General features: G+C 37.0%; 2 protein-coding genes across 2 annotated transcripts; one reads left to right on the top strand and one right to left on the bottom strand.

Annotated features, from left to right (window-relative positions):
* Nucleotides 1-581: 581 nt before the first annotated feature.
* stx10 (syntaxin 10) lies at nt 582-6,104 on the bottom strand. Its single transcript, XM_084395401.1, has 8 exons — nt 5,976-6,104; nt 5,301-5,470; nt 4,967-5,061; nt 4,620-4,682; nt 4,440-4,541; nt 3,142-3,248; nt 2,962-3,056; nt 582-2,416 (listed from the first exon to the last, which is right to left on the bottom strand). Exons 1-8 carry the CDS (start codon nt 6,008-6,010, stop codon nt 2,340-2,342), a joined length of 744 nt encoding a protein of 247 aa, XP_084251527.1. The 5' UTR covers nt 6,011-6,104; the 3' UTR covers nt 582-2,339.
* Nucleotides 6,105-10,827: 4,723 nt separating this feature from the next.
* ier2b (immediate early response 2b) lies at nt 10,828-12,030 on the top strand. Its single transcript, XM_084395069.1, has one exon. It carries the CDS (start codon nt 11,006-11,008, stop codon nt 11,507-11,509), a length of 504 nt encoding a protein of 167 aa, XP_084251195.1. The 5' UTR covers nt 10,828-11,005; the 3' UTR covers nt 11,510-12,030.
* The last annotated feature ends 391 nt before the right edge of the window (nt 12,031-12,421 follow it).

The following is a 12,421-nucleotide window of genomic DNA, read 5'->3' as shown; positions in this document are numbered from 1 at the left end:
AACCTTTCTGCTTTAAGTTGCGACATCCTTGTCGTGTAAACGCAGACAACAGCGTTTCCATGACTTTCCAAAAGAGGGAAAAAATAAAGAGATTATTAAAGCAGTCAGAAGAGAGAAAGATGTCAAAATTGGTGTCACTCTCTCAGCCTTTCTGTAAGAAACCCTGTTGCTGCATTTAGTTTTTTTTGTAATTTACTACAAAGGTAATATAACGTTACAAATGTGTATTCATTTTTTATTTTATTTTACTTTAAAAAATATATAAGGAGATAAAAAAAAAAACACGCTGGATTTTTATCATTATATGATGGTTGTGTACAGGCACTGCCAACACACTTCAGTACAATCAACTTGTAAAAGTGCATGTACCATTATATGACCCCTTTAAAACTGGACTTGCGTCGTTGATAAAAGTGGAAACGCGTCATCACAGTCTGTGAAAAGGGTCCATTGGATATTATGTTGCATGATATGTATCTTTATTGTGAAAGAAAATCACATATGCTGTGGTATATTTCCCTGCTATAAAGTTATTCCATAATGTGGTGCATGTAATTTGAAAAATGACCTGGGAAAATGAATGGCATGTCAAAGTCATAAACTTTATTCAGGGACCATTTGAATTTATCAAGATGCCCAAATAACGGCAAAATTTGTATACAATACAAATGCTTACAAAAACAAGTGACAAGGGCATTAGACTTTTGAAATGCAATTATTTATATGCAGGCAGCACTGAAAGACATTACTTTGCAAATAAAAGACAATCAAATTGTGTACCAAATCTCCCTAAAAGGGCATGTAAGAGGTAATCAGTTTTAGTTCATTGTTCCACATTTTTAATAGCAGTGAGTACTAAAATATGTTAAGGCTTAGAATTTCCCAAAAAATCTTACGTTTGAAGTTGGATCTGATTTTCAGTTAAGGGTTTATTTACTTAATCATATTACAAGAAACAAGAGAATACTGAAATGTCATATTCAGAGAGGAAAGCATTTATACTGAACATAATACATTCACCCACAGGCACGTAGTGTCTCAGATCAGAGGGCGCACTGGAAACAACTCATTGGCACGGAGGATAGCAGTACAAAATGTTCATTAGCACACCCACAGATGGACACAATCTGAGCTCAAGTTCAGGAATAGAAATATCAAGTGATGATCCTAACTGTGGGGTCCGATCAGCTCTTTAGGGGATGTTGTCAGTTAATATAGCTGACTTTCAGTACATGCATCTCGCTGCAATTAAAAGAGCAGTTAATAGCATTTTCCTTTGAAAAATAGTAAAATGACAAATATATTTTTATATATATATATAATTATTGGAGTAATGGGTCTGGAATATCACTTTGGCATGCAGTGAAGGCTTAACCCACACCATCAACTGAGACAAAGAATGTCTATATGTCCAAATTATTCTATACACATCTCCACAAGTAATATGAAACTTCACAGTCCAATGTACAGTAATCTCAAAAACAATGCCTAAAATTATATTTTAAAATATGGGGAAACTCAAATATTACAAGAATAACCAAATCAGTCTAAAATATGGGAAAATCCATAAAAGCAGCACATCCATGAAGAGTCATGAAAAGTGCAGGCAAATTAGTTGATTTTTCTGCAAGCAATTTTCCATAAGCTCACTCAAATAATGCAATAAAGTGTCAGATGTATCCATAAAGGAAAAGCAAACATGTAAAATGCAAATGTTAACCTCATGTTAAAGGTGTGACTTTGCTTTAAAACAATTTAAATAACCCTTGCTATAATTTCCTTTTCCAATTTACAAACAATTTCCAAAGAACATCATCATAGGTTGTTTGATGACGGTTATTGAATGACTTCAGAGGTTTCTATCATGACGGTACAGATCTAGAGGGCGCTATGAGCCTGCATTACTCATTGTGCTTGAAATCTGAATCAACCAATACATAATTGGTGAACATATTTATGGTCAACCTCTTTCACTGGCATTTATAATGTACACAATTACTATGCTGCTGTAAGAATCAAACATATAAAAATATAATAAGGCAATATCAAATTCCTCATCCCCACTTATACTCTGTACCACAATAAAACATAAGAAATATAATAACTGTTAACTTCCATCTCAGCACTAGTGAAATTCGACAATAAGTCCAATCCAAAAGCAGCGGGAGAGAGTGAAATGCTGAGAGCCAGAAGACGTATGGATAAGATGAAGGCAAAAAGATGAGAAAGGACTATAAAAAATAGCTGGGATCTCATGGAAGCTGAGGTGGAAGAATCATGATAAAATACTTCTGTAAGCTTTTGGCATGATGGAGGGCCAAACCGAAGAAGAGTCTGGTTTAAATGGCGAAGAACAAAATGAGCACCACGATCAGTATGATTACAAGAACTCCGATAGCACACCACTGTCTCCGACCTGCAACACACAAAACATAAGATCCCAGTCAAAATCTCACCAATCTCACGCTCGTTTCTCAAGCCTAGCAAAATTAAGATAATTAAAGATATGAAGCTTGTGAAAACAATGAATGAGAAAAAATTAAATGCTTGCTTTTAGGTCAGTAAGATTTTTTCATTAAGTTTTATTCAGAAAAGATATTAAACTCCATTACACTAAACACTTTTGCACTGTTACCAAAAAATATATATTTTAAATAAATGCTGCTCTTTTGATAATCTTTTGCTCCATTGATAATAATAAGAGACATTACACTGAAGATTGGAGTAATGATGCTCAACAGGAATAAATGACATTTAATCATATTTCACAATATTCCTGGTTTTACTGTATTTTTGAACAAATAAATGCAGCCTTGGTGAGTCTTTCAAAAACATTTCAGAAATACCAACCCCAAACTTTTGCATGATAAAGATAATAGCATAACATTTTAGGCTGAAATGACAAACATTTGCTGTGAGTGTTAAGTAGAAGAACACACATTAAGAAGTAAAAGCACTCACTGCTGGTCATGTGTGAAACCTTCTCCATTTTCTTCAACACTGAGTCCATTCTAGAACCGGTCTGGTCCATCTCCTCACTAAACTCCCCGAGCATACTAGGACACATGGCAATAAAAATAGACATTGAGTATTCGAAAAATCCACATGCTAGTGTTTCTGTTTATTCTTCAATATCCTTACACTGCCTGTTCATCCAGCTCGTCTCCTATCCTGCTGGACATGTCCTTCAGGACACGGATACTGCCTGTGACCAGCTCCAAGTGCTCATCCTGGTCCTGCATGATCAGCTGCACGGAAAGACAAGTTGGGAAAGTTATGACGTAAAATGAACAAAAAAGAAATATTTACCCTTTTATGCCAATTGAAAATTGTGGTATTAAAGTTGCCATGAAATCAAATCGGACAATTCTTGTTTTTTAAAGGAAAACTGGAGTTTTCAAAATCTTTTTATTCATGTGCCCTAGTGATCTTTAATAAAAATAACTCTTGCAGCGACATCTCTTCTCTGATCACATGTTTACTGGTGCGAGGGCGGGGCAACCTGACACTCACATGAGATCAACCAATAGCAAACCACAACGATCCAACCATCCAATCAATTCCCGATTGATCAAAATCAAGTCCTGCCCTACATTTTTTCTTGTCCGAGAAGCTGATATACGTTAGCCTGACTACGTCAGACTTCCTACTTCCGCTAATTTCATTTCGCTCCTGTAGTCAGTCTGAGATAGCAGCCTATCTTTCAGTTTTCCACCGGCCTTCAGACGGCCGGCCAATCAACGAACAGAGGGCGGGCTGAGAGCCGTGACGTAGACGCTGATTGTACCGTGGATGCGTAGATTTACTTCACATAATCTGCAAAAGTCGTTCACAGCCATGTTCACTCCGGTATTTCGCTCGATGGTTTAGTTTTTGCATCATACATGCGTTTACAGTGGAAGTTAGATGCGGCTGAGCATGCGCATAACACACGCCATAACCAAACGTTATGTGATTGGCTTACGGGTAACCAATGATTTTAAACTTCAGACAAGCGCCCCCCCGCGAGAAAGAAAACACTTTTCAATTATGCCCTTCCAGACTCTTTCTACGAAGCAAAGAGAAGTAGCAGAGTCTGGTATTACCAGGCTAGATATACGTCACAAAAGAGAAAAAAATACTATCACAACTTCCAATCCATTTACAAAGCTGAAAAGAGCCAGGATATATATATTTTTTTAATAACTCAGATTGTGTTTGGCTGAAAGAAGAAAGTCATATACTCCTAGGATGGTTTGAGGCTGAGTAATCTATGGAATAATTTTCATTTTTGGGTGAACTATTCCTTTAAGTATCTGAACTACCTGGCACTAAAAGGTCACATTTCCTTGTTTTCTGTGAAGCTTATAAGATGCTTTGTAATATTGTCAAGTAATGCTGGATAAGAAAATAATATTTTCACTGATAACACTTTTTTTTTTTGACCTCATGTCTTTTACCTGCTGCTGTTCCTGTTGCTCCTGAATGTATTTGGAGTTTGCAGACACCAGGTGAGGCTCCAGACCGGCGTAACGATCCTTTGTTGTGGCCCCCAGCAGAGCCTGTCAGACACGGACGCAAACATGACCATATGAATCCATTCAGTCTCATTTTAGTGAAATAGTGAATGAATCACTCACCTGTCTGTTTTTCTTCTCTGCTTGGGCCACAGCTAAGGGACTAGAGAGCTGCTCCTTCATCAGCTACACACAGAAACACACTCATTTACATGACAAAAACTAAACCATATAATTAATATACATACATTATATATATATATATATATACACATATATATATATATATATATATATATATATATATATATATATATGTATGTATATATACATACATATACATATATATATATATATATATATATATATATATATATATACACACATATATATATATATATATATATATATATATATATATATGAGAGAGAGAGAGAGAGAGAGAGAGAGAATAGGAGAGTGATTGACACCTGCACAGAATTCCGTGTTCGCTCCACAAAGTCCTGCCTCTCCTGGAGTTCATGTTCCCCTAAACGGAACTTTCCAGGGTTTGCCTCCACAATACCTGATACTGTCAAGAATTATAACGAGTTCTGCTTATACATTACCGTTCAAAAGTTTGAGATCAGTGGAATAGTAAAGTATTTTCTTTTTGAAAACTATACAGTCTTTTAGCACATTAATCTCCCTTTTGCTAAACTGAGGTATCAAGGCACACAGTATCTGTGTAACATTCCGTCTACTAAAGTGTCGACCATTCTGATGTTTGAAGGCATCATTGGGCTTTGGTTTATGGCAGGATACTGATGGTTTCATGCAGGTCCTCTAGGTCCCAGTCGATGGCCCTCAGGCAGTTTCGGAGTTCATTGGTGCTCCAGTCCAGCTCATCGCGACTGACGGGTGTTTCTTCCTGCAGCAGCTCTTCCCAGCGCTCAAACAGCCCCTGTGCTTTAGACAGGGCCTTCTGCACCTCCCTGCCAGATAGAGGAGCAAACTGTCAAACCCTTTCTACTTTAAAGGAATGAAAGGTGTTTATCAGAAGCAAACAACTTTTACATAAGCACTACGCCGGTGGTAGTTAGGCTACTGTCATGCATATTATTAATTTGTGGTTTGTATCTGACTGTACATTAAATGAATGACAGAGCCACACAAACACATGCAACATAAATCAGTGTGTGTTTACACTCCAGTCAACACAAGCCATTACTATAATATGTCTCTGGTTTCTTTAGACTTAATTCAACCTTCCTGATCACTAAACCTCAACTAAAAACAGACCTATATTTTGTTTATTAGTGAAGTTTATAAGTAAAATAACATGGAAACATTAATAATGTGACAAGAACTGGAGCTCCAGGTAGTGATGAAGATGCTTCACTAACACTTCAATTAACCTGTCAATATCAAACTCGTGTCATTTAGACAAAGACGGAAGACAGACATTAAGGCAGGGAAGAGGAAGATAACTTTTCTTACCCTTTAACCACGAAAAAAGGATCCTCCATCGACATATTAGCCCCTCTGGTTTAGGAGCAGCGTGAAGTCAACGGCAAGATGGATTGTATACGCACGCACGAGTTTTCAAAATAAAAGCCCCTGAACTCTAAACAAACGTTCCATAATTAACACTTTGACCTTTTTCACAGACTGTGGTGACGCGTTTTAACGGCGTTTGAACATCGTAAATCATATAAAGTTTTTAATATTTTCATCCTAAAAAATGTATGTACATTTATAACACTATACACGTTGTATTGTATTATCTGTGGACAAAGTACACAACTTCTTTACTTGAGTGAAAGTACAGATACTACTGGTCAGAGTTGTAAATACCTATTTTTTCTTAAGTAAAAGTACAGAAGTATTCGTTTTTAAAACTACTTAAGTATCAAAAATAAAAAGTAAATGTCAATGCATTGTTATTATTGTTGCATTGTTGTATGTAATACAGTATGCCTCTGAATCTATGCCTGCCTACCTACCCTCATATCAATATCAAATTTATTTCTGGAACACAGTTCCAGTAGTAGGATTGAATGTGAGACTGAATAAGTGCACTCAATAACGCCCACAATGGTTTAGGACACACCCAAATGGCTGTTCCCTCAAATAGTGCCCTATTTAAAGATTTTTGGCTTTTAGTATGAATATGTTACCCTTACTGTTATCTATAAGCTAGTGTACTCCAAAACAATGACAAATTTGAATTTAGAAGAACAAACCAAAAGTTGAAAATGAAAATGTCAGATGTCAGAATCCAATTGACGTTAATCTCCAACATTGGACAGACGTTGTATTGTGGTTGAAAATGAAAATCGGGATGACGTCAGAAACCAACATCAGTCGGGTTCTGACGTCAACCCGACTTTCCTCTCCAACCAAAATCCAACATCTGTCCGACGATGGATGTTGACGTCCACCCGACGTCGGGTTCTGATGTCACTTTGACGTCAACCCGACTTTCATTTCCAACCAAAATACAACCCCTGACTGACATTACTACTTTCTACTCAAGGACCTTGAAAGAAATCTAGTGGAGTAAAAAGTACGATATTTGTCTTTCAAATGTAGTGAAGTTAAAGTAAAAAGTTTCAAGAAAAAATAATACTCAAGTAAAGTACAGATACTCAAAAAGTGTACTTAAGTACAGCACTCAAGTAAATGTAGTTTGTTACTGTCCACCTCTGCCTTTGCATCACATTACAATAAACTATTTAATGCTGCTGTGATCTCTCTAATACAGTGGCTGTGGGAGTGATGGAAAAATGGACATCTTTCTCTCTTCTGACAGCGTTATCAATCTCTCTCTTTTTGAAAGATGTGAAAACACTATTGTGGAGTTTTTCTTTTGTTATTTGAGCAAATGGGAACACAAAAAAATATGTAATGTAAATATTTAATGTAGTCTCTCATTCACCGCTATAGAAGTTTACCCAACTATGACGACTTCCACTTCTGAGAAACCAGGGAACGTGCAAAAGGTCCATTACACAGATGTCCACTATAAAGTCCTTATTACAAATATACCATTTCATTTGATATTCTCTTTATTTAATACAAAATTTTAAGCACACAAAATTGTGATTACTCTTTATTTTAAGGTAGACTAAAGCACAAAAATATTCATAGTAGTCTAGTCAAACTCTAAAGGTCCTATTTATATGTTAAAGAAAATATCAAAAGCTTATGCATAAGCACAAGTTTCCAAAATACACATTTTCCTCATTTGTATGTAAAATAAAATGAATGCAATTGTTTTGAGTATGTTATCAGTCCATCCTAACAATAATAAGAAATCTGTAATTTTGCAGAGAATTAATGCACTGATGTCTTTGAATAGCCTACTTGATTGAGAAAACAATGCGTTTCCTCTTTGGATCAGTTGCATGATGCATTACCTCATCTGTGGCTAAGCAGAAATGGCATATTTTTAGCATTGTTTGTCACTCATTTCCAAAACAGGGCTGTTAGCACACCTATGTTGCAGTCCTGACCTGATTCATAATTAATTCGGTTACGCAACTGGCCTGGATGTGCTTGACGCTCAAGGCAGTAAATATGATAGGCTAAAGACGGGTGGTGGGTGCATACGGCTTGCGTACATTTTTGCAAGAGGTGTGTTAAAGGATTCCCATATGGTTTTTAATGCCAGCTATAGGGTTAAATCGCTGACGTCTGGTCCCCTCTCCTCTCCTCCATTTCCTTTTAGCAACACTATTCTCCTTCAGTTCCTCCCCCACCTCTTAAACAGTCACCCTTTCCTTCCTGTCTCCTGCCTTCCTCTCTCTCCACACACTGTTTCCTGTTTCACACACACACTCCACCTCCTGTGAAAAGCATAAAGGTTGGTTGTATTTGTCAGGGCCACACTTGTGAGTAGTGAGACAAGGTGAAAACTGACTTTAGAGGACAACTGAAATTGTTTTGACTATTTGAAAGACAGATTTGGCTGAAAAGATGTTTATTTCAGGGTTGGGGTTTAGCAAATATCATTATGTACACATTAAAAGCATTGGGTCAGTGTGGTTCACATAGACCCATTGGTTTTCATTTGCTAAACCTCAACCCTAACCCTCAAATAAACCTGTTGACAAGATTGGGGTGTCCTCATTAATGTATGAAACCAGTGTGATCTCAGGTGCAAAGAACGCTTTTGGAAAGAAAGCAAGGGTGGACCTAAATGGAGGCCTGATCACATGGAATGCAGTTTGTCAGAGAACTGTAATAAGGGAGCTATTTTTACAAGCGGTAGCTTGAAGGTCCTCATGATTAGTCACTCTGTTTACAAAACTGGTTTGTAATGTGATGCCCTAGTGTTTAATAAAATAAATGACTTCCTCCCTCTTCTGTTTCTCAGTAAACACATTCACAAACAAGACTACTACCCATGCTGAGCAATAAATCAAAGTAATCCGAATGAGATTTATTGCCAAAAATGCTTACACACACAAGGTAGGCGTACAAACACATATTCGACTCGACAAATGTTTTTTCACGCTCATAACTTAAAAGCAATTCTCTGTACAAAAATGCTGCACACCAACAAAATCTTTTAATTTCGACATAGTCAGCAGGTAGCCAGTTTTCTATAAATAGAACACGCATTTGCTGTGAATAACAGCTGTATTCTGACCTCAATCGCTTTGCTTCCTAGTTACGCTCATGTGAGCAGAAGGGGAGGGGCTGTTGGACCGGTGACAAGTCCAAATATGGTGCGCGGTGACATCATCACTGCCTCTGCTGAGGCTGCGGGAAGCTGCGGCACGTCACGGCTTTTCCACTGCGAGCGCGCGCTCCCCGGAGACACGACGGATCTGCCAAATATGGCGATAGAACGTGACGTCTAGCAAATAGAAAAAAGTGAACTGTAAACACTGGGGGCAGACTGATAAAACTCTCAACATGAATGTTTCAACAAGAAAGGCGAGCTTGTTAGGCATTTCAAATTGAAAATACCACATAAAATAAATAGCTTAGATAATACACTGTAAGAAGAAGAACAAAAAACAAAACAAAAGCTAGTTAATCAGGAAAATGATGCACTTAGTTATCATTTCCCCTACACTTAATGAATATTTCATGTACTCATTCACATGTCATTAGTATAATCACATGAGATCAATAAGTAGGTCTAATGATTTGAGAAACAGATCACCTGAGGTCATGAAGCAGGTTTATTTATTTATTTATTTACTGTAGGCCTACTGGTAGACATCTGATACAGTGCAATAATGACATATGCTGTTTGTGATGACACTTGTGTAGAGCAGTGCTATTAAGACCCGTGTTGCCAGATCTCATTAGAAAACATCTTTTTACAAAACAAGCCCAAAATAAGCAACCCTATCGTTTCCAGCTTTTGGCTATATAAGACGACGAAACATTTTTTTATTTTGATTTTTAAACATCACATTCATAAATGTTTTTTTTTTATTTTACTAAAGAAAAACGTTTAAGATTTGTTGACTGAAGTAAGGCTGTAATGTAGACAGTATTAAAGACTCATTAAATAAGAAAGCTAAAGACTTTAAAATATACATATTTTTAATATTTCTAAACACCCTTATTCTGATTTAATATTACTACACAACAACCCACCCCCCCTAAGGATTTTTTTTTGTTGTTGTTCTTTTCTTTATGGTTGCATGAAAAATTGTATATTGTTCAATTTTGCATTTGAACAAAAGTACATGTATAATAATGTTAATGTTCATTCAATGAAACAAGTTTGTTTTGTGCTTCTGGTGCAGGCTGGGTTTATCAATGAATATTGCTTTATTTAATCATTCTGATCTATTGCTGCACAATTACATTATTTGCTGCAAAGACAATATATTTGCTAAATAATTAAAATTCTTAACAAATTTATTTGTTTCCCTCCACCCACACCAGGGTTATTATATTAAAAACTAAAACATTTGATTAATTATTATTAATTGAAATGAACTAAAATAAAATGTAAATATTAAATGACAGTTATAAATGTTGCATTGGCAAATAATTGTATTAAGTTGAAGTTGAAAGGGGAAATAAATAAAAAACTAAGAGAAAAAAAAAAACAATGACAAAAACATGTAAAAAAAAAACTAAAACTAAAAGAATTAACTTAAAAATTAAATATATTAATCAAAACTTTTAATAGTAGCCTAGTCTATATACACAATACGAAAATAACACTGATCCACACTGCCACAATTTAACGCATGTATTACTTTGCTCTTCCAAGCTTAAAGTTGCGTATAATAAATGGACATGGCAACACAACGCATATGTTGACTTGATACCTCAGTGCTGTGCCAATATGACGTATGTTGACAAGACGGGAGGGGCGTGTTTATACACCCAGGGGAATGGAAACTCTTTACGTCACCTGAGCGCACATAAAACACCGCCCTGAGAGGAGAAAACTTTTAGTTTTACAATCCACCGCGAAGACCTTAAAGCGCAGACGTTTAAAAATAGAAAACAAGTCTAGAACTGAAATATCCTGATACATTGTAAACACAATGGACGTCGAGGCAAAGAGAATCATGGCTCTTTCTATTAGTAAACTGTATTCATTGAGAACCCAGCGCGGGGGATTGAGACTTCACCGGAGTCTCCTGCTCTCCATGACCATGAGAGCCGCACGGGACATCTACCACACCGCGCAGCAGCTCAGAGACGCGGAGGAGGAGCAGGTCGTTCCGTGCGCCCCGGAGGAACCCATGGAGATTACTAAAGACTCTCCTCCGACTCCTAATGAGGTCGCAATGAAGCCTCAGGAACCTAAAGACACTCTAGAAGAGGACAAAGAGAACCTGTGCGCTTCTGAACGGCACTCCAGGAAGCGCCGCGGTAAGACGGCGCTCGAGCCTGACTTTCTACCTCTGAAGAAGGCAAGAATGGACACGGATGAGGAGAAACAACATCTCCAAAGCGAGGTTTTGAGGACTAATAATGGAAACAGCTGTCGCCAGGCTGAAACCCTGACAGCGTTCACAACAAATCGAGCCATCGGGGCGTGTTGAGCAAGACGCACTTTGGATCCTTCCGAGAATCGATCTCCCTTGATGGGAATTTCCTGGACAAACTGGTTCAGAACGGACTGGTTATGCAGCCTGACACCTGTGCGGTCGGCTCAGCTCGCCATAAGAGCTCCGAGAGAGGCCAGGATCAGCAGGAATACAGGACAGGTGGTGGATACTATGATCCCAATCGCACTGGAATCACCCGAGCTGCTTCATTGTTCAGTGAGAGGAGTCAGATGACTCTGTTGAATCACGTATGAACTGGGCTCTGATGTCTTCTATCAAGCCTATGAACTTTACAACCTCAAATAAGAAGAACTCTGACGGTGTATATGATGTTTATCCGAGTTTGATACTTGAAAATGTCTTGAAAATGCCAAAACGTGTTAAATGTCACTGTTGCACACTGATCAATTGCACATTGAAAATACTAATTTAAGAAGGGCATGATGGACTGATATGATATGATGTTGATTTCAGTGTTTACTGTTTGCAATAAACATGCAAATGTTTAAAAATCATCATGTTGTACAGATTTCATTTTGAAGAACTCACAGAAACATCTGAACAAATATTTGTGGATTAAATTAAGAAGTTCTGATTGAAGTTATATTTTCCCCCACACCTTTTAACCAATGAAGAACCATGGTTCTCCAGCTTTTATTTAATGATTAAAAAAAATTAATAATATATATAGATATATATTTTAGAGATTACACCCACAAAAAAAGCTAGCCAATTAAATATCTTAGAGTTGACCATAACTAGAAAAAATCTGATAAAGTATATTATAGTCTATATTTATAGATTAATTCGACTTTTCCAGGCCTGGAAATCACAATTTTTAAACACGATTTCCTTGATTTTTTCCAAGTCCTACAGTTATGAATTAGTTAAGGTTTTTCAAACAGA

The sequence above is a fragment of the Rutilus rutilus genome (assembly GCF_951802725.1).
Source record: "Rutilus rutilus genome assembly, chromosome: 22".
Classification (NCBI taxonomy): domain Eukaryota; kingdom Metazoa; phylum Chordata; class Actinopteri; order Cypriniformes; family Leuciscidae; genus Rutilus; species Rutilus rutilus.
Note: the sequence above shows the minus strand (reverse complement) of the source record. Positions and strands in the feature narration are given on the sequence as shown.

What these genes read in the sequence shown, in the direction of transcription:
- ier2b (XM_084395069.1), top strand. Translation starts at nt 11,006, where the DNA reads ATGGACGTCGAGGCAAAGAGAATCATGGCTCTTTCTATTAGTAAACTG.
- stx10 (XM_084395401.1), bottom strand. Translation starts at nt 6,010, where the DNA reads ATGTCGATGGAGGATCCTTTTTTCGTGGTTAAAGG. An exon ending in GGACCTGCATGAAACCATCA is followed by an intron (nt 5,062 to 5,300) that starts GTATCCTGCCAT and finishes TGACAGTATCAG; the next exon opens with GTATTGTGGAGGCAAACCCT. An exon ending in AGCAACAGGAACAGCAGCAG is followed by an intron (nt 3,249 to 4,439) that starts GTAAAAGACATG and finishes CTTTCCGTGCAG; the next exon opens with CTGATCATGCAGGACCAGGA.